At 42.2% G+C, this 26,104-nt stretch overlaps 1 protein-coding gene across 2 annotated transcripts in view; it reads left to right on the plus strand.

The window, feature by feature from the left end:
• Positions 1 to 26,104, plus strand: part of CHRNA1 (cholinergic receptor nicotinic alpha 1 subunit) — a 60,446-nt gene that overhangs the window by 23,281 nt on the left and 11,061 nt on the right. For both annotated transcript variants that reach the window (XM_030209956.1, XM_030209957.1), the window contains 4 exons: positions 1,422 to 1,466; positions 4,725 to 4,834; positions 9,603 to 9,798; positions 12,957 to 13,194. In XM_030209956.1, the coding sequence (XP_030065816.1) occupies positions 1,422 to 1,466; positions 4,725 to 4,834; positions 9,603 to 9,798; positions 12,957 to 13,194 (589 nt within the window). The remainder of the gene's footprint in view (positions 1 to 1,421; positions 1,467 to 4,724; positions 4,835 to 9,602; positions 9,799 to 12,956; positions 13,195 to 26,104) is intronic.

The raw sequence follows: 26,104 nt of genomic DNA on the forward strand, positions 1-26,104 counted from the left end.
CTGCAAAGCAGTTAATGATACTTTGAGAGGTGTAGCTAACTGCATGACATTTTCTCCACCACACAGTTCATGCACGGTATCTACTGTTTTCCTCATGCAGTTCTCCCAAAAATGCCAGAAACGCCCCCAACAGTGAGCACAAAGGTCTTGCAATTATCGCACATTAATTTTTGCAATTACTGTGCAGTAATTGCAAAACTTTACTGCACCTTAATAGTATTATCTAGATCAGGGGTGGACTACCTTGGTCCTCGAGTGCCACAAACCAGTTGGTTTTCAGGATTTCCCCAATGAAAATGCATGAGATCTATTTGCATGCACTCTCTCCACTGTATGCAAATATGTTTACGGCCCCAGTCAGGAGCCCTTACTTATGTATGCATGAACTTCACTAACGGCATTATACAGCAAGATTAAGCCGGATACAGACAATAGAATAGACAATTAAGGGGTCCTTTTTCTAAGGTGCACCGAAAAATGGCCTGCGCTGGTATAGGTTTGTGTTTTGGATGTGCGCAGATCCATTTTTCAGCGTACCTGTAAAAAATCTTTTTCTTTTATTTTGGCCGAAAATGGGCATGTGGCAAAATGAAAATTGGCGCACGTCCATTTGGGTCTGAGACCTTTCTGCCGCCCATTGACTTAGTGGTAAGGTCTCACACGTTAACTGGGCGGTAATGGTCTATGCACATAGAATGCCTTTTACTGCTCGGTTAGCGCCGCACGCCAGAAAACAAACATTTTTTCTGGTGCGCGTAGTGGACATGTGTAAAAAATGAAATTACCGCCCAGGCCACGCAGTAGCCGGTTGGTAATTCCAAATTGGCGTGCGTTGGGCACAGGCAGGTGCCTACACGGCTTAGTAAAAAGGCCCCTCAAGCAGTAAAAACATTTAAACAACAACCGTATACCTTATGGCATAGTAAGCTACTTACAATGCCATCAAAATGCACATTAAAACATTTTATTAAAATGGTAAAGGGTCATGGATTTGATATACTGCCTTTCTGTGGTACAACTAAAGCGGTTTACACACATTACAGGCAGGTACTTTCTCTGCTCCTTCTGGGCTGACATCTGGGGTGTCACCAGAAGCAGATCATATACTGTAGATAGACAAATAAAACAGAATAACAGGTGTTAGAAAATAAGGGTAGCTAACAATGGAAATTTGCAAATGGAGTCAGGAAGGTGCATGAATATGATCTTGGCAGGGGTAGGAGTGGATAAGCAAGTCCTGACTAGCAAGTTAGCTGCTTCTTCCATTAAAGGCCTGGGAGAAGAGTCAAGCTTTCACCTGCTTCCTGAAGTAGAGACAGTTTAGTGTTGAGCAAAGCCCTTCGGGAAGTGCCTAATCAGGCCAACATTTTTTTTATCTAGTAAAGTTCTTTTCCCTAACCTTAGTATTTGTCCTTTTACAGGATGAAGTAAATCAGATTGTGACCACCAACGTGCGTCTGAAACAGGTTTGCACTTTACATTCACTAATGTCACTGGTGACTGCTCCTGCTAGTATGCGCATTGCATGCTACAACTTCCTGACTTATTTCCGAGGAATTAAGTATGAATTAGCAAGAATTAATTTCTTGATTATATTTTTTTTAATTGAAATGCATAATGTTACAATCAAGAAGTAACATAAGAAATGAAAACATGCATCAAGAAAGAAAAAATATAACAAAGCACATTATTAACTACTAGCTCACATTAAGGGAGGAACTATAGAAATTAAAACATCTCAGAAATATTTAACTGCTTCTGGAGGCAAACATTTTTCTAACACTAATAATAACCTGTTATCACATCAATTTAAGAAATCTTGGTACCATTCTTGGATAACAAAAAGTTCTCCAAGTGAGCAGGATCTAGAAAAATATAATTACCTCCAGAGGTCACCAAACATTTACAAGGGAATTTTAGAAAAAATGTGCCTCCAGCACCCAATACTCTAGGTCTTAACAACAAAAATGATTTACATCTCAACTGTGTAGACCTGGCGACCTCCAGAAATCTACTAAATACCTGACCATAAAAGGTACATTCTTCTTTTAAAAATATAATCTCAAAAGACTGTTTGTGCAGCATTGCGTACGCCTTGTAGTGCTATAGAAATGCTAAATAGTAGTAGTAGTAGTAGTAAAATCAACATTTTTTGTTCTGTAGAACCTAATGAAATCAGCAACGTAGCTCTTTTAGCAATATTCTCATCGGATAACTCAAGGAACTTCGTGAAGTCCAAGGTGTATGGGGAGTTCAAAATATCAAACTCCCCTTCAGCATTATTAGATCTTACTCCTCTTGGCAAATAATAACAACTCTTAACCTCAAGATCTTCATAATTTAACTTCAAAATATCTTTAAAATACATGAGAGGAAAGAAAATAGGTAATCGGAAAATTCAAGAGCCTCAGGTTGGATACCCTTGTAGCATTCTCAAATACTTCCATCTTATGGTGAATAAACTATCTTTATTCACAGCTTATTAACAGCTGCAAGCGCAGAGTGACAAACTGCAACCTGAGAATCCCTTTGCTGCAATTTTTTAAAAACTTTTAATTTATTCATTTCTATTATTAAACAAGCAATAATATACTTGTACAGAAACCTAGATCCTGCAGTGCCTGCTAGAGTCTATTTGTTAATGCTGTGATACAAAGTTTTTAAAACTAAGCCTATGGAGAGTACATTTAAATGCTCTTTAAAGTACGATCCAAGATGGCGACTTGTTGAACAGCCTAAACGGACGCACTCCTGACCTGCTCGTGAGCTAATCTGGTGGTGAACCTTACCCGATTGTAAATGGGTAAGAGGAGAGGCAAAGTCCGAGAGGCTCCCCATGTATCGGGCGGGATGCCCCAGTCACGCCAGACGACGCTGGAGCAGTTCTGTGTTGGGTCCGGTCCCATGTCGGCATCGACTCCTTCTCCCTGTACTGGCGCTTCGGCACTAGACAACAGCGTAGACGGGGCTTCCTTGAGCCCCGTCGAGCGTGCAGCACCCCCGCAACCCGGAAGTGAAGCGTTCGAAGCAAGTCCTGGAGCCAGGGCCACAGAAAAAGAGCCGGGCGAACAGGGAGGGAGCCTGCACGAACCGACAACTGGAGCCCAAGCTCGTCCAAGATTAACAGCTGCTCAGATGTTAGAAAAAACAGTGAGTACCTTGGAGCAAGCTTCTAAGGCCCCTCTTCCGGATTTTTTGGTTGGGAATATTAAAAAACCTGCTGTAGTGACATTAGAGTCACTGTGGGACTTAACTTCGACTACTCAATCAGCTTTAGAAAATTTAATTCGGAAAAATATGGAGACCATAAAAGTCCTTTCAGAGACAGCATTAATTCAGATACAAACTAATATAACCCAAGCTTCTGAGGTTAAAAAATTGACAGAGAAAACTGAAAAATTTGAACTTTTGGGCCAATCCTTGATTAAAGACAAGAACTTTACCTCACGACGCCTGGAGTATTTGGAGAATCAATCCAAAAGATTGACTTTGCGTTTTATAAATTTTCCTCGGTCTCCTTTGGTGGTACCAATTCAAATGGTTAGAAAATACTTTATGGAGACTCTGGGAATGCCGGAGACTTCGTTGCCACCTATAACACGTGCCTATTATATTCAAACTGGTGGGAAACCACCAGAAAATTTACAACAAGATGCAATGAATCTTACGGCATTCCTAGAGTCCTCTTTAGAGGTTATTACTCAACGAACCACATTATTGGTAACTTTTGCGATGGAAATGGATAGGGACGCAGTCCTTAAGCTTTCTTTGAGGCATTTAGACTCCATGTTTTTGGGTTCAAAGATTAGAGTTTTCCCTGATTTAGCTAGAGATACTCAACAGAGACGTAAGATTTTTTTATCTTTACGTCCTAGAGTTAATGCTATAGGCGCAGATTTTCTTTTACGATTCCCATGTGTATGTAGGATAAAACTTCAGTCTAAGCAATATCAATTTTTTGACCCAAAACAGTTGGAGGATTTTTTGATAAGCAGAGAAGAGGTAAATGTACAAGTTTAGTCACATATGCAACACTGTATGGTAGAGCTGAGTCACCCGATTGGGAAATAAGCTGTTCTTTTGGATTTAACATGTTTTGGTATTATATTGTATTTCCTAATGTCTTGGATCGATTACCTAAATTGTGGGCGTTAGTATGAATATTATTTTCGCAATGTTAATTTGCAGACTCTATTTGTTTCTTTGTAATTTTCATACCTGTGTATTATCACTCATAAGTAAATACTATGAATGTTAAAATTGATAAATAAAGAATTTAAAAAAAAAAAAAAAAAAACTAAGCCTATGGAGATTAGTTGATAAAATTTGCTTGTTTTAAATATTTTTATTCTGCCTATCACTAACCTACAATTCCTCCTTTAGACCCCAATCTTTAAGTTCTCAAAGCACAAAGCAAAATAGTGTTCACTTACCAGAGAAATGTCCTCTTCTCTCGGAACTTCTCAGAAAAAAAGTTCAGTGGGACCTTTCCTCTACATGTGAAGATCCTTCAGGGTCCACATTCGGAAAAACCAGAGCAGCACACTCCTGGGAATTCCCCAGGGGGTTAATAACACTGCCTTGCTACAACCAGCAGACTTATAGAATACACTGATAGAAGCCTTTGCAACTTTGCCTGAAAGCTTGAACTGGTTCCATTGGGTTTGATACCAGGTATATCATTAGTTTGTATTTTTATTGCCTGAACATTTTCTTCTTTTTAGAAATGGAAGGATATCAACCTGATGTGGAAGCCAGAAGATTATGGAGGCATAAAAAAGATCCGTATTCCTTCCAGTAAAATTTGGCACCCAGATTTTGTGCTTTACAACAAGTAAGATGTCCATTATTGATCAGGAACCTAAGGCTAAACAACCTAAAACACATTGGGGACCTTTTATTAAGCTGTGATAAAATGTGGCCGTAGCACACCCTTACTTGAGTTTTTCCTGCACGCCAGGGCCATTTTTACCACAGCAGTAAAATGGCCAATTTTCTATTGTTCTTATTAATGGCCATGTGCTAATGTTGCCATTAGCACATGGCAATTAAAAAATATTAGAGCGTGGGTAACTTTGCCCTTATGGAGGAACAGGGGTGATATGATACAGACGTTCAAATATGTGAAAGGTATTAATCCGCAAACAAAGCTTTTCCGGAGATGGGAAGGCGGTAGAACGAGAGGACATGAAATGAGATTGAAGGGGGGCAGACTCAGAAAAGATGTCAGAAAGTATTTTTTCACGGAGAGGGTGGTGGATGCTTGGAATGCCCTCCCGCGGGAGGTGGTGGCGATGAAAACAGTAACGGAATTCAAACATGCGTGGGATGTGCATAAAGGAATCCTGTGCAGAAGGAATGGATCCTCAGAAGCTTAGCTACAATTGGGTGGCAGAGCAGGTGGGGGGAAGAGGGGTTGGTGGTTGGGAGGCGAGGATAGGGGAGGGCAGACTTTTATACGGTCTGTGCCAGAGCCGGTGATGGAAGGCGGGACAGGTGGTTGGGAGGCAGGAAAAACTGCTGGGCAGACTTATACGGTCTGTGCCCTGAGAAAGACAGGTACAAATCAAGGTAAGGTATACACATGAGTTTATCTTGGGCAGACTGGATGAACCGTGCAGGTCTTTTTCTGCCGTCATCTACTATGTTACTATGTTACATTAACCACACCTATTTTGTAGGCAGTAAGGGCTCATTCAGTAATCCAGCACTAACCAGTTAAAACATGGTGATGTGAACATGCTGATTGGTGCAGAAACGTCCACCTTCTGCCCCTTCTGCAATAATGCAAAAAATATTTTTTTAGTATGGGATTTGAGTGCACAGATCAAGACATTACCGCAGGATGCTGAGCGCATCTCACAGTAAGCCATTTTAAGCTGGAGTAAGTTCATGCTAGCAGATATTCAGCGCATTGCCCTCTAATAACAGGTGTATCTTTGGCCGGTTTAAACTTAACTGGTCGGTGCTGAATATCGGCTTGGCCAGTTAAATTTAAACTGGCCAAAATACACCCGGATATTCAGTGCTGGTCACCAGGCTCAGCGTCGACTGCGGGAGGCTGCCCGGCTAACTCCCACTGTCTGAATATCAGGCCCATTGTGTTTTTGATCTATTTTGATTATCATTATTTCTCTGCTGCAAGCTACTCAGGATCCTTACATAGGCCTTTCCCAGCGTGTGGCCATTTAAAAAAAATTAACGGACGAGCACTTACAGCCACCCATTTTGTAGGCTCAGGTGGTATCACTATGGTAACCAGCTAGTGTGTGGTAATGTAGAGGTGCTAACCGATTAGCGCCAGAACACCCACTCTCCACCCATGACACGCATTTACATTACCACATGCTAACTGATTGACACACGGATACTGTTACCCTCATGATCAAAAGCAAACGCCGGCGCTAGAGGCTGTTAACGCCATACTAGCGTCAGCGTTTGCTGCTGCCCCATGATCAGAGCCTTCGCGCACATAAAACAACGCACTCGAGGGCTCTTAGCGCAAGTAGCATGCTAATTCATGCTAATCAGCGCTTAACACATTCATCCCCAATGATCAGCGACCAGCACGCCAAATATTGGGTCGCTGGCCGCGGCAAACCCTACGCCAGCTCCGAGCTGGCGTTAGGGTTTGCAGATCATTGGGGAGGAATGGTGAGCCCTGGCCAGCATGCATTTGCATGTTGGTAGGCCCCCATTCCCCCCAACGATGCAAACCACCCCCCCCCAGCGACAGGGGACTGGAGGTCCGGCGGACTGGAGGTCCTTCCCGACGATCCCACCCCCCCAGGTTCAGGGAGGGCTGGAGATCCGATGGGTCTCCAGCCCCCCCCCCAACCCCCCCAAAAATGGTCCCTGCCTGGTGGTCCGGTGGTCCAGTGGCCGTGGCCGCCCCCCTGGCCAATCAAGGCTTCACGACCTGCAGTATTGTTTCGTTTAGGGGAGATTCTGACTTAGAGCAATATAGCCATGAGTAAGTTTTTTCAGCAAAAATCAGGGATAACGATGGGGGCCACTTTTGCCCCCACAGTGGCAAATCTATTCATGGCAATGTTTGAAGAGAAATGGATTTACCCGTCGGTTTACTTCCAGCATGTTCAGTGTTGGAAACGCTTTATAGATGATATTTTCTGTATTTCGACGGGCACGATAGATATGTTGCAACAGTTTGTGGTTTTCTTAAATCAATGTCACCCACAGATTAAATTTGAAACAGAGAAGAATGAGCAGCGTATTTCATTTCTGGATGTATGGGTGGAGAAGAAGGTGGATGGCTTTGCAACTATGGTGTTTTCTAAACCCACAGATAGAAATTCTCTACTACATTTTTCAAGCATGCATCCTCCGCATATGAAAAAGAACATCCCATTTGCCCAGTTTTTATGTTATTGCAGAATTTGCTCAACGGATCAGGAATTTAAAAGCTGCACCAGTATATTGAGTCATAAATTGATAGAGTGGGGATATCCCCATCACTTAGTCAAGAGGGCAGCTAAAAGCGCTTGGCATAATCCGAGGGAGTCACTACTACTATATAAAGCAGTTCAGCAACAAGAAGACATTTTACCTTTTGTGATTAAGTACAATGCCAACACCACGAGGTTCAGTAAAGTAATGAGGAGACACTATGATCTATTGAAAACACATCCTGTGTTTGCGAAATCAAACATTCTGTTTTCTTATCAGAGAGGTTGTAATCTGAGTGATCTTTTAAGCCCGAATGATGTTTGGTCCCCAAGGATGGGGGTCCCATAAGAAATGTGGCTACTGCTCAGTGTGTCAGATTATGGAAGAAGGAAGTGTCTTTACTCATTCTAAAATGGGAAAGAGATGTGTTTTGAAATCTAACACAACTTGTGAAACAATGGGGGTGGTATATGTCATTAAGTGCCCCTGCGACCTAATATGGAGGAGTGGAGGAGTGGCCTAGTGGTTAGGGTGGTGGACTGGGGAACTGAGGAACTGAGTTCAATTCCCACTTCAGGCACAGGCAAACTATGAGGAATCTAAAAACTAGACTGATGGAGCTCCACTCCTGTTTGAAACTCTTGAAACGTGAGTCTCCGTTAGTAACCCACTGTGAGACACAGCACCATCAGTTTGACAATCTACGATGCACAGTATTAGAGCATTTAAAGCCCTCACAAAGATATGAGACATATATTGCATCAGTCTGAACAGAAGTGGATATTTTTCTTTAATTCGACGGAATCCAATGGACTTAACGTCAAGGTAGAGTGGTCAGCATTTTTTTTTTTGAGAAAGGCTGTCTTTACAAAGTAAAGAGCTTATTACGGGACCATGGGGTTTTCTTTGTGATTCAGGATGAGCAGCAGTGGAGTAGTGACGTCAGAGGCCAGCACCACTTTTAATTGGTTGTTTTGAATTGGAAAAAGGAGGAGCTTGATCCATTTATAGAAGGATGGAGGCATCTCTGTGTCAGTTACATGGTTGTTTTTCGAGTACAGCAGAGTCACAGGATTGGCATCTGAGATGGAGCATTGAACCCCTGATGCAGCGGAAGCGAAACGGGGACTCCCTGTTGGGTTAAAGCCGGTGATTTCCTGGACAGAGTAAACACAATAACGACTGGATTGAAGATAAGTGGTTTATGGCTGGAATCACTGGGAGTGTATAAATGCAGGATTGATTGGATATTGAACTATTATAAACTGCATGAATTGTACTGATTGAAATTCTGTGCTCTAAGGAATATATGTACAGGTCTGTCACTGTGAAAGAAATTTGTAGGAAAAACGGTTTATAAGATATGCCTGGAAACACTGAGTAATTGTGGAGGTTTTTTTTGAGCCAGATGATGGTGCGCCAGACCCACGCCTTATAGTCTGATTTTGGGCTGGCTGGGTGGCGTTACTGAGGCTTTTTTTCTCCACCACTAAGTGTATGGTAGTGTTAAGCCAGTGGTGACAGCTGTGATGTTTATGGTCAATATACGCAGCTGGTGTGAAGATGGGTTTACAGGTATTCAGTCATAATCCCACAGATGGTAACTTTGCCCTTATGTTACTATGGGGCCCTTTTACAAAGGTGTGGGAGGGCTAACACGCAGGTAGCTTGCACCCAATCGGCACTAGTGCTGGGGTAGCATGTGCGTCTGGTGGTAACTCTGAGTTTGGTGTGAACCAAATCCAGCAGTAGAAAATAATTTTCTGTTTTCTTCTGCGGGGAGCGTTCCTGGTAGTAACTGGCAGCATGCCCATGTTGGCGTGTGCTGCACGGTTACTGCATGGGTAGTGCTAGGTCAATGGGTGGTGGTAAGGGCTCAGGTCGTAAACAGCTGCGCACTAGTTTTAATATTAGCACAGGCCCATTTCCCGCCCCATTAAAAAAATAGCCTTTTCCCAGCTGCAGTAAAAAATGGCTCAGCGTGCGACTAAAAGACGCGCCCACACTACCACAGGCCACTTTTTACCGTGGCTTTGTAAAAGGACCCCTATATATATTAATTGTGGGATCCTGATAACCCAAGCAGCTAGGCATGCCTCCAGGAGAGGGTTGAGAAGCACTGAATTAAGCAATCAATTGTATTGAGTTCCGATCATTCATGTTAAAACATGTCTGTTAAATATTTCTTATTGCAGTGCTGATGGTGATTTTGCCATCATGCAAGAAACCAAAGCACTCCTGGAATATACCGGCTTAATCACGTGGACCCCGCCAGCTATTTTCAAAAGCTATTGTGAAATAAGAGTCACGTACTTCCCCTTTGACCTGCAGAACTGCAGTATGAAGCTGGGCACTTGGACATACGATGGAAAGTTAGTAATTATCAATCCGGTAAGATTCAGTGTTACAGAAAAACTATTTCTAAAAGCACATTTCCACTGGAGGGTTTTCTAGGTTTAAAATGTCAGGTTTAACATTTAAATTAATAAGTAGCTCCAGAAATGTGGAGGGCAGTTCTAGGGGCACCTAGAATTAGGTTTAATAGGAGTCTATACTATAAAGGAAAGTAAATGGGGAATAATCAGCCTATGGCAGTAAGCTGCTTCCAGCTCTGGGCTGATCTAACCCTGGATTCAGTGGCGTACCTACCTTAGGGGTCTTTTTACCAAGCTGCAGGAAAAAAGGCCCTGTGGTAGTGGTGGGGGCCCATTTTTTTCTGCATGCCACATGGCCCTTTTTCCCACAGCAGGTAAAAAGCCCCTAAAAAAATGGCCATGCAGTAAGATTCCCCTTTCTCTCTTACACTTCTAAGAAATTGATTGATTGTTTGTTTGCTGACTTGATGTATGTTTTTACCGACTGTTGTAAGCCACATTGAGCCTGCCCGTGGATGGGAAATTGTGGGATATAAATGCTATAAATAAATTACTCTTACCACATGACCATACGGTGGGGAGCATTTACTGACACCCATTGAGATGGTGGTAAGCGCTCCCATGGTAACCTGGCGGTAACATGGCAGTGTACAAACTGCCCGATTACCACCAGGTTAGTGGCGTGGTAAAAATTTTTCATTGTGCCCAAAATGGCACGTGCTTGAGGCAAAACTACCGCTGGAGGCCGTGTTGGGCCAGTGGTAGTTCCGGGTTGCCATGCAGTAAGCCTTTAGTAAAAGGGCCCCTTAGTTGCCACACAGGATGGGGCACCCCCCTCCTTCAAGTAAGGGAGTACACTGAGCAGGTATGCAATTGTCGGCTCTACCATTCCCCTGCCATGGAACAGGAAGTTGACATCAGAGATTTGCATTTGCTTTCCCTACACAGAATATTTCAGCTTAAAACTGTATGTGCAGCAGGGGCGTAGTCACGGGTGGGCCTGGGTGGGCCCAGGCCCACCCACTTTTGCCCAAGGCCCACCCAGGAATGGTGCATTCGATGTCCCCAACCAATACCGCATCCCTAGCTGGCTTGCTCCCTTCCCTCCGCTCCCACTCCCGTCCGGCGAGTCCTTCAGTTCTGGGGGTTTTTTGTCCTTCTGCCGCGGTGCTTCCAAGTTCCAGCTTAAGATTATTAGTGTGCACTTGCACTACCTGTCAGCGATTCGCACACACACAGGCTGGCTTCAGCGTTTGCTCTTCCGCATCCCGCCCTCTCCAATGCAACTTCCTGTTAGGGCAGGAAGCACGTGGCAGAGGGAAGCCCGTGTCTGTGAATCGCTGGTAGCGCAGCATGCCAGTACTAAGAAGCACCGTGGCAGAAGCAGGGAAGAAAAAAAACTGAAGTGCCGGACTCGCGGGACAAGGTGGGAGCCCACAACACAACAAGAGCCACAAGCTTAAAAATGGGAGAGTACGTCTTCACTACCCTGCAGATGAAGATTGTCTGGTTCCGTACAGCAGTGGCGGGTAGGAAGATGTGCATTTTTTTGCGGCGGCTGCAGCAGTGGGGGTGGGGGGGGGTGGGGGGTGAAGAAGAGATGAATCTTCAGGCCCACCCTCCTTGGGCTCAAGCCCACCTCAAATCAGCCCTCTAGCGACGCTACTGATGTGCAGGTCTATTCTCGCCCCTACCTCTACAGTTTATGGGTAAAAATAGGAACATTACTGACACATAGGGATGAATTCTAACTATGGAGCCAAAAAAATTGCTATTCTATAAACTGCACTTAATGTTAGGCATTATTTATAGAACAGCGCTTATGCCTGGGAATTGCAACTAACTTTAGGAGTGGTCATTTGAACCAGCTGAAACGTGGTGGAAATGTACGTGCCTAAATTAGTCATGTATCCTCCCTCATCCTATAACAACATATGTAAATGTTAGGAATGTGCCCTTTCTGTCCACGACACTGCCATTTCCACGCCCCTTTCTGAAATTGCATGTAAAATTTAGGTGTGGATCCCGTGCCTAATTTTATGTATGTATATTTCAATTAGCTCTAATTAGGATCAATAATTTGTTAACATGCCAATTATTGGCGCTAATTAGCTAGTCATTCAATTAAATTGCTTGCACAAACTGAGCGCGTACCCAAATTTGTGCACACAATTTTTAGCGACTTTTATAGAATTAGGGGAATAGGGGGTATTTCTCTATAGATTACCTAAAGTTAAGTGCAATCTATATCGGCAACTGCGTGTAATTAAAGTGTAAATGTCCAAATGCGTTTATGAGTTTGAGAAAGTTGATGCATTGGTGAGATCTGACACACATTAATGATGTCAATTTGTTGACGACAGGTGAAGGGTGAGCTCTCTATAGCGTTTTTCATCCGTTACAAAATAAGGGATAAAAAGGGATCCCCATTATGTGCAAGTTTAAGCCTTGAACATAGCACCTTTGAAAGAATACTATCAAGCGGGCAGACCAGGAGAATTGGAGATAACGGCTCCTGAGGAAGACTTGAAATGGGGCACCTCATCAGGCCGCAATTAAAGAGTCTGCTGGGTACTTCTCGTCTTGGGAAGATAGTGAAATTAGTGATCATCTTCTTGAAAATGTTTGGACTGATGAATGGGCACGTTTACAAGTTATAAGCACGTTTGGACATTTACATTTACACTATTGAGGTTGTTTATTTGCTTTGTTGTAAGAAATCACCACGATGGGCCAAAGGTGACACACAGAGAGGTTTTATTATAAAATTAGATATTGTTATTAGATGTAGTTCTCGCCTGTTACTATTTGGTTAGAAGACCCTAGTATTTGACACAGGGAGTTTGGTATTTTGGATTTAACCAGTTAGTGGCATTATTTAGTCTTCTAACCACTTATATAAGCAGATAAAGCTAGGATGGCTAAAAGGCTGTCTTAACTTTATCCACCAAGCAAACTGGGCATCGGTCGGAATACTGGCCAGTGCCTGGTTAACTTCCAGGTGACTGCCCATACCCGGATATTCAAAGCTGGAGCCCGGATGCGGCCTGGTATTAAATATCCAGGGTTAATTCCTACCACCACCGGCTCAATGTTGACCCAACTGGATTTTATATTTTATTTGTTTTGTTTTATTGTTTTTTTTTTCTTTGTTGCTCTTTTTTTTTTAATTAGGAGAGTGATCATCCAGATTTGAGCAACTTTATGGAGAGTGGAGAGTGGGTAATGAAAGATTACCGAGGCTGGAAGCATCGCGTAGACTACTCCTGCTGTCCGGACACTCCGTATCTGGATATCACTTATCACTTCCTGATGCAGCGCCTACCTCTCTACTTCATTGTGAATGTCATCATTCCTTGTCTGCTCTTCTCATTTTTAACAGGTTTAGTCTTCTATCTGCCCACAGAGTCAGGTACTTACATATTTTTGCCATTAATTTTGAAAAGCCATTATTAGATACAGATAGATATCCAGTGATGTTGCTACAGTGTTTTCTGGTCAATAAATTAAATCTATCCTGTGATTCATCCAAAAACATTCTAGGAATGAATTTACCCAAAATCATTGCGGCTTTGAATGACCAAATAATGGGAAATTTTCAAGTACTGAAAAGTTAGCAAACTTTGATTGTATCATTTTTGTTCAATTTGTACCCTCCACCTAAAAATTCAGTTTGTACCCTCCACCTAAAAGTACCCAAGGTGACTTAGAACAGAGAACATTTAACTATCAAAACATAAACAAAGCAATCAGAAAATCAGCACCTGAGAGAGATTGTCATCAAAACTGATAATTGGGCTAAAGCCAATTTTCTAAAATTAAGTAGACTAAAGACTAATGTTCTTTGGTTTGGAGATTATGAGAAGCTGACAGCAAAGTGTTTGGAATTGGGTACAGGTGAGAAACTAATGACTGAGGACCACTCAAAAGTGTTAGGAGTCATTATTTATTCAGGCTTAAAATTTATTTCCAATTACGGCAGCTGAAAGCAATTCAATCTAAATTACACCCAGACAACTTTAGAACAGTGGCACAGGCAGTCCTGATTCCATACTTACCCCCCCTCCCCCCCTGTTTACTAAACCTTAGCTCGAGTTATCTGCAACAGGGCCCATTTTATTCCTATGAGCCTTGCTGCAGATAACTCAAGCTAAGCTTTAGAAAACAACCCCCTTAGATTATTGTAACTCACTATTTGGGGGCCTTACTAAAAAAAACTGCTACAAAAACTTAACTTTCTGCAGAATACAGCAGCAAGATTGATTTACAGCCTGGGAAAGTATGAAAGAGCATCCCCACCGTTGAAGGAGCTACATTGGCTTCTGGTATCTTCAAGATTGAAGTTTAAGCAAGCATGCATGATGTACAAAATGCTGTACAGAGTCAGATCTGGTATACTGATTAATTATCTAGATTTCCCATTGTCTTTTTCCTCAGTAGATCGAAATGCTGTTTGAAATTAAATTATCCATCTTCTAAGGGTGTTTGGAAGAAATCCATGCTAGAGCGTTCCTTTTTATCATCAGGGAGTTACGTTTTGGAACAGACTGCCTTTAGAAATTTGGAGAATAACACAATATTATTTCTCCAGGAAAGCGTTAAAGTCTTATTTTGTTTGATGAGAAAGATGCTTTTTGGTTTCAATGTATTAGATATGCAACTGCAATTAATGTTTGAGTTGTGCAACTGAGAAAGATTTTGTTTGTTTTTAGTTTCAATGTACTAGTTAAGCAATTGTAAATTCTCCTGAAGAAGGACTTATTGTTTGTTATCCACTTAGAATCTCTTTTGAACTTAGCGGAATATAAGAATCATATAGCATAGCATAGCAAAAAGACATTATTCAGCAACTAAGAACAAGAAGCTAAGCTGTAAACTAATTAAAAGCATAATGCTGCCAAAAAAATTACAAAAGTTAAAAGCATTCTCGGGATAAAAAAACGGCCCAATATTTTGAAACACTAGGAAATATGGGCCCTTTTACTAAGATGTGCCCACAGGTGGCCTGCGCTGGTGTAGACGTGTGTTTTGGACGTGCGCTGGTACATTTCCTGAGCACGCCTGGAAAAAAGGGGATTTTTTTTAATGTGCCGGAAAATGGACGTGTGGCAAAATGAAAACCAGCTCGCATCCATTTTCGGCCTTAGACCTTAATGCCACCCATTGACTTAGCAGTAAGGTGTCACGCAGTAACCGGGCAGTAAGCGTGCAGCATGTGCCAACTGCTGATTACCACCGGGTAAGGGCCCCATGGTAGAAAATAGAAAATATTTTCTACTGTGTGTTTTGGGCACGCACCAAAAATGGAATTACCACCCGGGGCATGTGGTAGCTGGGCGGTAGTGCAAATTTGACACCTGTTGGACGCGCGAGGCGCCTACACGCTTTTGTACAAGGGCTCCAGTGAATGTACGATTGTAGATGATTGAAAGCCTGCCTTATAGCAAAACTGATGAGATTTACTGCTAGTATAACACCTAAAATCACTGAAAACTCCTGCGGGAACTATGTGTTTCACTGTGTGCATTTCAATGATATCACTAACTGGAAGTGACACCTTCGGACCCTGTAACATCGAGGTAAGGTCTGTAGACACTCTTTAAAGATTAAATATGCATTGGAACCACTAATAAAATGGATATAAACCATGAAAACCTAATTTAAACATCATATTGGATTGAAACAGCATACTAAAAGGAATCAAAACATAGAAAATTATGACAAACAATAAAAGATATATAAAAAATAATAATTAAATACCACTTAATATGGCAGGGTCTTTGAAAAAATATAAAAAGTACATATATAATAAAACTATCCTAATAATAACACAGAATTAAATGATAAAAGATGTGACTGAGACATAAAACATAAAAAGGGTCTTAACTTAAAGGAATACTGGTAAGTCCATTTCCATGTTGAGACCTCTCAGTGTCACTGTTTACAATATGAATATGCATCTCTGTTCAGTTCTCAGCAAAAACTTGTCCATATCACCTCCTCTCCAAAATGTTCATAGGCATAACAGTACACAACATTTAGGGCCCCTTTTAGCACACCTGGTAAAAGGGAAGTTTCGCCTTTCTGCAGGAAATGGCCATGTGGCAAGCAAAGCACTTTGGGGGGGGGGGGAGCCCTTACCGCACCCATTGGGGCAGCACGCACAACTGCTCGATTACCACTGGGTACACTCTGCACTACAATGTAGCATAAATGGCCGCAAGTAAATTTAGTCGCGTCAATGGGCACTCAGTGTATTCTATAAACCGCTTGGAAATTAAGGCTTATTCTATAAAGTATGCCTAAATTAAGGTGTACTTTATAGAATACACTTAGGCTTTTTTCATTTCGGCTCCAATTTTCTAGGCATAATATATAGAATCTAGCCCATAGTGCTAATTCCATAATGGCTTTTGGGAGCACCTAACCTGTTACAAAATACAAGTGCACACCTCTCTTGATGACACAGCCCCCATGTACTGCCTACCGGTATGGCTCACTTTTAGTTATGCACTATGCAACTTGAACACCAATTTTATAGAATATCTCCAAGCAATGTGGTGCATAACAGACAATTATTGCTGCCAATTCTGCGTAGAAGTGCCACTATTTTATGAACTTTGGTGTGCAATTGAAGCCTAACTCTAAGCATGCCTTATAGAATTGCCTTCTAAGTGGATGGGTGCCTTATTCTGAAAAATGGGACAAAGATACCCTTATTGCAGGATGGCAGTGCAGAGGTGGGGGTGAGTGGGCATTGCTTCTGCCTTCCATATTCCAGGTGCATGAGGGATGGAGATAGGGGTCCACTGTACCAACAGGAACTATTTGGTTTGGGTGTTGGGGAGGGGGGATCCACTAGATCACCATAGAGTTTGTTTGGGGTGTTGGGGGATGGGAGTTTCCTTCTGCCCAGTAGATGTTCCTGGGCTACCAATGGTTAAGAAAACTCCAAGTCAACCCTGCTGGAAAATACACCTGTAGCCCACTCTCTCCTTTCTCCTCAATTTCTCAGAAGGGATGTAGAAGGTTCCCCTTTACCTGAGGCATCCAACAGAGCAGATGCTTAAGCAATTTCTGTCTCCTATGTAGTCCTGAATCACTTTCAGGCTCATTTTCGAAAGAGAAGGACATCCACCTTTCGACATAAAATGGAAGATGGACGTCCTTCTCACAGAGACGTCCAAATCGGTATAATCGAAACCCGATTTTGGACATCTCCAACTGCAGTCCGTCACAAGGATGTCCAAATTTCAAGGGTGCGCGTTGGAGACGTAGCGAAGACGGGACTTGGGTGTGCCTAACACTTGAACATCTTTGACCCATAATCGAAAAAAGCAAGGACGTCCCTGACGAACACTTGGACATTTTCACCCGGATGTGTTTTTTTTTAACGAATAAGGCACAAAAAGGTGCCCAAAATGACCAGATGACCACTGGACGGAATCAGGGATGACCTCCCATTTCTCCTCCAGTGGTCACTAACCCCCTCCCACCCTTAAAAAACATCTTTAAAAATATTTTGTGCCAGGCTCTATGCCAACCTCAGATGTCATACTCAGGTCCATGACAGCGCATGCAGGTCCCTGGAGCAGTTTTAGTGGGTACTGCAGTGCACTTCAGACAGGCAGACCCAGGCCCATACCCCCATACCTGTTACATTTGTGCAGGAAACAGCGAGCTCTCCAAAACCCACCACAAACCCACTGTACCCATATATAGGTGCCCCCCTTCACCCATAAGGGCTATGGTAGTGGTGTACAGTTGTGGGTAGTGGGTAGTGGGTTCTGGGGGGCTCAGCACACAAGGTAAGGGAGCTATGTTCCTGGGAGCAATTTATGAAATCCACTGCAGTGCCCTCTAGGGTGCCCAGTTAGTGTCCTGGCATGTCATGGGGACCAGTGCACTACAAATGCTGGCTCCTCCCACGTTCAAATGGCTTGCATTTGGACATTTTTGACATGGACGTCTTTGGTTTCAAAAATTGCTGAAAGTCAGAAATGTCCAGATCCAAGGACGTCCAAATCTAGGGACGTCCAAATTTAAGGATTTAGATGTCTCTGACGGTACTTTCAAAACGAAAGATGGACGTCCAAATTGCAACTTGGACGTTTCTTTTGAAAATGCCCCTCCACATGACCTCTTTATACCAACTAAGGTAGAATGATATAAAAGTCTTTAGTATTTCTGAGTCTATATGGCTAGGGCTTTACGGTGAAAGGCCGGGAAGTAAAAGAACCATAGACAGTTCTGCAAAGAGGAGACAGGGGGCACGCAATGAAGTTACTAAGTAGTAAAATTAAAACAAACCAGAGAAAATATTTCTTCACTCAACATGTAATTAAACTCTGGAATTCATTGCTAGAGAATGTGGTACAGCAGTTAGCTTAGCAGGGTTTAAACAAGGTTTGGATAATTTCCTAAAAGAAAAGTCCATAAGCTATTATTAAGAGGGACCTGGGAAAAGCCACTGCTTAAAATCTGTTTTATTGTTCTGGGATCTTGCCAGGTACTTGTGACCTGGATTGGTCACTGTTGGAAACAGAATACTGGGCTTGATGGGTCTTCAATCTATCCCAGTATGGCAACGCTTATGTTCTTAGGCTTTATGACTTTTCCAAGACTAGTGGGGGAAGAAAGATGGAAAGAATGCTAAGAGCTCAGGAAAGAAGAATGGGAAGAGCAATCAACAAAGGATGAAAGGGGACCAAAGCAGATTGGGGAAAGGAACTCCTTCCTGACCTTATTGTCTTCGTTGAAAAAGAAAGATATAAAAGCATCAGAAGAATGAAGAAAAGACTGTTGGGTGTTAGTAGAAGAGACTGATTCCAAGAGTCCAGAGGTCGCTTTAAACAGCTGCTTAGCATAACTTTAATTGAGACTGAAACTGAATCAATTTTGTGTAGAAATCTCTCTTGGCAGCATAAACAGCTGTTTACAGATGGGATGTTTGAGGGCAGACTTACATTTACACCAAGCTCTTTAAGCAAAGTGAGCCTGACTTTTTAAGAGGCAAAGGCTGTGATGATACCATGGATGGCCTTGGGACATAGAGACTTTACAATCTTTGGGGGATGCAAGCTCTTAAAGATAATACCAAGAGTATTAAGCAAAAAGCAATCCTTCTCTTCCCAAGAAGAACAGCAAAGCAGGGAGGAAGATTGACAATTAACAAGCCAAAGCCTCAAGGTCCACCAGTTGTAGTTTCCTAGTGATCCTAAGAATAAATTTTGAAGATGGGGCAAGACAAGGCACAAAGAGATCAATAAATGGTCCATCCAAGAGAGAGAGAGAGAGAGAGAAAAAAAACAAGACTGGCAAAGAGAGGGGCTGAAGCAAATTAGAAGACAATATCAAGTCTAAAGAGAGACCTGAAATGTGCATGGGGGAAGAAAACAAATTGGTAGAAACCCAAACTACGCATGAGGAGCAAAAAATCATGGAAATAATGTAAGAGATCCCCATACCCGTGAGCTGACCTTACCCTACAATTTACCAGATCTGAAATAATGAAAATCACAGGGCCAAGATCTACCTCAGGTATGGTGCCTTGGAACTGGAGGATCCACCTCATAAAAAAAGAATCTCATCCTTCTCTCTCAAAATAATAAGAAGAAATATTTGAAATTAGTTTGTTGCTGCCAGTGAATTTAGTGCAGACAGAGAAAAGGTGTTATACTCTGTTAAACATAGATATCTGGATACGATGGCATGGTAATAAAAGTCAGCAGATATTTATGGATATAACTAAAAATTTATTTATGAAGTTTAAATTAACTGAACTCATTGAAACTGTTCAAAACATAATAAAAATTCTAAAATACAAGGTAGAACATCTTATAAAGTTATTTTAGGCATCAATTCTCTCTTAAATAAATTCAGCTGAAGTTTCACAGTATGGGGGGAATTCTATAAATGGCACCTAAACAATTGGCACACACAATAAAAGCACGTAGCAGTATTCTATAAACTACGCCTAAATTTAGGCATGTTTTATAGAATAGCGCTTAAGCCCAGGGATCATGACTACATTTACGTGCGGCCATTTGCACCAACGAAAATGTGGTGCAAAAGCCTGTGCCTATATTTAGGTGTGGAGCCCCCTTATTCTATAATTACGCACGTAACTAAAAGTCATGCTCTGATCCGACTACTGGGCCTCCCATTTCTGCTCCCCCATTTCCGACCCACGCCTAAATTTACACACGTACGTGTTAATTGAATCTAATTAGTGCTAATAATTGTTGTTAAAAGCCAATTATTGGCACTAATTAGCTTGTTATTCAATTAAATTACTATGCCATACTTTGTGTTGTTATTTGAATATTTTTACTGCTGTAATTTTCTATTGGTTATGTTTGATTTATTCTTACTGTACACCGACTTGAGTGAATTCTTTCAAAAAGGTGGTAAATAAATCCTAATAAATAAAATTGGGTGCACTTTTTGTAGAAATAGAGGGTATATGTATAAGTTCCTTCTTTCTTACAGTTACTATAGGCTTCAAGAACTTTTACTTAGGAACCCTTGCACCTCCCATAAGGTAAGTATGACTATCTCTCAAACCAATATTTCTTTCTATATTCTGCTTTCTTTACAATATCGTTTACCCTTAAGAACCAATTCTCCTTCTTTTGGCTTGCTTTTACTCTAGGTGGCTGGATCCACTAGTGAATGGCAATACCTCTCAGGTAAGTATAAATTCAAATAAAACTTCAACTTTACTTAATTTTCCACTTTTTTTTTTAGTGGATCAGAAAAATATCTACAGTGTTTTTCTAGAACAGTCATCACACTCAGAACAGTCCTCAAGTGTGATGTTCGTGCAGTGTAGATGACAGCAGCATTTATCTGCTTCCAGCTCTCTTTAAACTTTGTTTCTTCTCCTTTCTTGGTTAACGTTGGGGGCCTTCTTCTCTTCCAGATGCTGAAGAATCCAGCTGAGTCCTGTAAGGAACTATAAAGAAATAAACAACAAAAACTATCTGCCCGCCTGTAAATGTGTGCACTGCCTTTATGTTCCTATAGAAGTCTCAGGATACCTACACTGTGAGACAACCTGATTACTTGAAATAAACCAATAATTCTTAATTCCCTCTCTAGAATTCCTTTTTTGTACTTTATTTCTGTTACTATTTTAGTTTCTTCCTGTTAGGGAGGCTTCTTCCAAAAAGAAAGTATTTCTCTTAGGTTAACATGTACAGCAATAAAAACTCTGAGCTGACTCCATTAAGAGATGTCCTTTTTACTCTGGCATGAAAATTTAGCTTTTACTTTTTTCTTTTTCCAAGCTAACCAAGCTTAAGTCAGAAAAGCTCTGGATAAAACAAAAGACAATTCCTTAAATTTCACAGAACTCTTAAACCTTTGCTCTATTTTTCTTAGGGGTCCTTTTACTAAGGTGGACTAATGGATTTAGCGAGTGCTAATGATTAGCATACGCTAAATGATAAGACACCCATTATATTTTTATGGGCATCTTATCATTTAGCACGCGCTAATCATTAGCGCGTGCTAAATCTGTTAGCGCACCTCAGTAAAATGACCCTTTGGTTACTTACAAGTGCCTATACAATTTCCCTCTTTCCTCAGAGGTTAGAGCACTCAGAAAGTTGTAGTTAACTCAAAAGTTCAAATTAAAGTCTCTTTTTTTTCTAGAGTATTTTTAAACAGACTGAGAAAAACCAGAGGAGTTGGCAGATTTGCTTACAATCCTGCTAGGTTCAGGATTAATTACTAGGATTCACATGCAGCTTCTTCTTTCAAAAACACTCAGCAATATTTTTTATAAAAAGCCATTCAATGCCTTTACAGTGCAGCAACACACAAATCACTTTCAAATATAAGAGTCAGACTTCAAGATTTATACAGCTTCACTCAGTGGAACTCTCTGAAAATCACTTTTCCACGAGGCATTCAATGTTAAACCAGATCAAGTTTTCCTTTCTCTCAGAACATTTGCAAGTCCTGGCTCAAATTGCAGTTTCTACACTAACTTCAGCTTAGAAAAATATTTCTTACACAAAACTAGTATCACTCCTCCCTAAATCTTACAGTTTCTCTTAAACCTTACTCAAATATGACAATTTTTAAATATGTTCAGTTCTTACAGTCTCACATATACAAATACCCAAACTGCCTCCTTTCAGCCCTACTTTTTCTCCTCCTGAATCTGATCCCCAGAATCTTCCCCATTAAAAAAAACAGGTCCCCATGTGACTTTGTCCAGCCAATCAGATTCCAGCTCTCATAACACTGAAACTACGCCTGCATAACTAAAACATACATAAAGCTACAGTTTTTATACATAAATAAATGTCATTTTTCACTTTGATTCCATGACATAATGCCGCTAGGAGTTTCTTATGAGAATCACACAACAATCACAACTTTTAAAGTACAAATTCACTTTATATGGATGAAAGATATTTATCACCTTTTGGAGCACAAACACCGCACCAAAAAGGTCACAGCCCACATCGGCCACCTCTGCAGACCCCAACACATATACTTTTGCTGGCCAGGGCTCTTCTTCTCTTTTAAACATACTTTTAATTACATCAGGTGTCCCTGCTAGTGTTAGTGGACACCAATGCTCATGCATGAATGTTTGCACCGTTTTCTGGCTCCTGCAGCCTCTCTGCAATTCCTGCCAGTCCGGAATGCCTGCAATCGCACTGACTGAGCAACCACCACGGCAATCACCTCTACTGCCGCCCAGAGGGGTCCAGACTTCCCCTCGAATGTTAAAAAAAAAATGTAACATTTAACCTCGGGTTACAATAAGGATTAAGGAGATCATCTGTATAAATATTAAAACCCCCAACATTGGCAAAGCATGGGAAGAATCCAAAACTAATGCTTGAAGCTCCTCAAGAGATGCTGAGGTAGCAAGAGGGAAGACTGAGGGGGTGACATACCATAAGAGCAAGTGAAGGAAAGAAAATCAAACTTAACAAGAAGGGCTTTTAAGTATTTAAGTAAGCCCAGAAGAACTTCAGATAAAGGGTAACCTTTGGCAAAAAGCAATGCTACAGCACCACGTTGCCTAGCAACCCTATTCCTATAGAACGGAGAAATGAGAGGTGTATGATTGCTAAATATACGTAGCCTCACCTTCCTTAAGCAAGACCTCTGTCATAGCAAGAGTACGCAATTTGTCTTCCTCAGTAACTTCATTAATTGGGATGCATTTATCCTGATCAATTGAATGCTCAGAAAGCCCGGGCAGGGATTAGCCAGGACACATGAAAAGGAGGCGGCAATGGTTGCTGGATTAGAAGTTGGATCTGGAACAAAAATATGAAAGGTTGGCTTTGACCGAGGGAGCAAAGAAGGTCATCAAGACACAAAGGTGGCCCAAAATAACCATAAATGATGATGGCAACAGATGGCAGCTAAACTACTCAAAAAGGGATTGACCAAAGAAGTATTCCTTTGGCGTACACCAGCAGTTTGATGCTTCCATGGTGTACAGAATAAATGCAAAAACCAAAGAAAAGGCAACAGGCCCAGGCAGAGGTTGGTGAACTACTATAGGAAAAGGACCCAAAACAGCTCGTGTTTCTGCTACAATGCCTGCGGCAGGGGTCAGTATCAGTCAAAGCCACTATATGGAGTAGGCGGTGCACATGCATTACAAAACGTTTAAACAAATGAACGATACAACCATATAGCAGTGATTACAATTGTCACACAATGAAACTGTTGTATTTTATACAATGAGACCTAGAGGGGCATAATCGAACGAAAACGTCTATCTCCATGGGCGTTTATCTCCGAGAACGGGTCTGTGAAGGGGCGGACCGAACCGTATTTTCGAAAAAAATAGACGTCCATGTTTTATTCGACAATTTGTGAGCTGGGCGTTTTTGTTTTTCAGTGATAATGGAAAATGAAAGCGCCCAGCTCAAAAACGAATAAATCCAAGGCATTTGTTCGTGGGAGGGGCCAGGAGTCGTAGTGTACTGGTCCACCTCACATGCCAGGACACCAACCGGGCACCCTAGGGGGCACTTTTACAAAAACAAAAAAAAAGGTAAAAGAGCTCCCAGGTGCATAGCACCCTTCCCTTGTGTGTTGAGCCCCCCAAATCCCCCTCAAAACCCACTGCCCACAAGTCTACACCATTACTATAGCCCTAAGGGGTGAAGGGGGGCACCTACATTGGGTACAGTGGGTTTGGGGGGGTTGGACGACTAAGCATTAAGCAGCACAATTGTAACAGGTAGGGGGGGGATGGGCCTGGGTCCACCTGCCTGAAGTCCACTGCACCCCCTAACAACTGCTCCAGGGACCTGCATACTGCTGCCAGGGAGGTGGGTATGACATTTGAGGGTGAAAATAAAAAGTTGTGAAACATCATTTTTTGTGGTGGGAGGGGGTTAGAGACCACTGGGGGAGTCAGGGGAGGTCATCCCCGATTCCCTCCGATGGTCATCTGGTCATTTAGAGCACTTTTTTGGGACCTGTTCGTGTGAAAAAAGGGTCCAACAAAAGTGTCCTAAATGTTCGCTAAAAACGCCTTAATTTTTTCGATTATCGCCCTAACGCGTACATCTCTCCTCGGCCGATAACCACGCCCCAGTTCCACCTTCGCCACACCTCTGACATGCCCCCATCAACTTTGTCCGCATCTGCGACGGAGTGCAGTTGAAAACGTCCAAAATCAGCTTTCGATTATACCGATTTATTCGTTTTTGTGAGATAAACGTCTATCTCCCGATTTGGGTCGAAATCTAGGCGTTTTTCTCTTTCGATTATAAGGTGGCTAGTCACTCATAATATGTCTTAATGGTAGCCCAAGGATGATAACCTCCCTCCTTAATAGTGGCCCACATTAATAACTTTCCTCCTTAGGGACATAGTTATCAATGTGAGCTCCATCAAGATATGTTATTTTTACCACTAACTCGTGCTCTTTTAGCACAGGTCACATTTTACACAATGAGACTTGAGGGGTAATAGTCAGGCCTCAGCGGTAAGCGGCTTGTAAGCTGCTTCCAGCTGTGGGCTGACCTAACCCCAGATATTCAATACTGGGGCATGTGTGGCTTCCAACATTGAATATATGAGTATATCTGCTGACTGGAAGTTAATTGGGCACTGGATGATATTCATTGTTTCAGGTGTCTTTTTACTAAGGTGCACCGAAAAGTGGCCTGCACTGGTGTAGACGCGTGTATTGGACGTGCGCAGATCCATTTTTCAGTGCACCTGCAAAAAAGGGCCTTTTTTGGGGGGAGGAGCAAAAATGGACGTGGGGCAAAATGAAAATTGTTGCGCGTCCATTTTGGCCCTGAGACCTTACCGCCACCCATTCACTTAGCTTTTGGGCGGTAATCGTCAGCGCGTGTACAATGCTGATTACCAACTGGTTAGCACTGTGCGCCACAAAATAAAATATATTTTCTGGCACGCAGAGTGGACACGCTTAAAAAATGAAATTACCGCCTGGGCCATGCGATAGCCGGGCAGTAGTTCCGAATTGGCACACGTTGGGCGCACGTAGGCGCCTATGTGGCTTAGTAAAAGGGCCCCTTTCTGTCCTAACTTTATGTGGTTACTCGGACTAAATATTGCCACTAACTGGCTAAGTTGTCAATCTGCCCTAATTCCGCCCTTGGCCTGCCCCTAACCTAGTTGGTAGGGGGGTGTCTGGTTAGCGTTACTATTCAGTGGTACTGATCCCCCAGGTTCTACAAACGGCAACTAAAGTTGCATGTGCAAATCTGCACACGTAGCCGATTTGTGTGCGCAACTTAATTGTTTAACAAGCTAATCGACACCGATAATTGGCTGCTAACAAGCAATTATCAGCACTAATTGGCACTAATTAGAATTTATGTGCACAACTTTCTAGGCGCGTTCTGTAAAGTGGTGCACGTAAATTCTAATGCGCAGATCACAAAAAGGACGTGACCATGGGAAGGGGCATGGGCGTGTCATGGTCATTCCTAAAAATTACATGCACTGTTATAGAATATGCCTGATCCACACCTAAATAAGACATGGGCATTTGCAGCAGGTTTTATTTGGCATAAATGGCCGCACCTAAATTTGAGTTGCAGGATGGCTGCTACGCATATTTTACAAATGCATCTAACTTTAGACAAGGTTTATAGAATAGCGCTAAAATCATTTTTTTTGCGCCATATATAGAATCTGGTCCTAACTAGTAAAGTGTCACTGAATATCAGTGACCGGCTACTTCGCCAGGATTTAACTGGACAAAACACAGTGGTGTAGCCACAGGTGGGCTTGGGTGGGCCGTGGCCCACCTGCTAAGGGCTCAGGCCCACCCAACAGAGGCACATGTTTAG

Source organism: Microcaecilia unicolor, chromosome 7 (genome assembly GCF_901765095.1).
Source record: "Microcaecilia unicolor chromosome 7, aMicUni1.1, whole genome shotgun sequence".
In the NCBI taxonomy this organism is placed as follows: domain Eukaryota; kingdom Metazoa; phylum Chordata; class Amphibia; order Gymnophiona; family Siphonopidae; genus Microcaecilia; species Microcaecilia unicolor.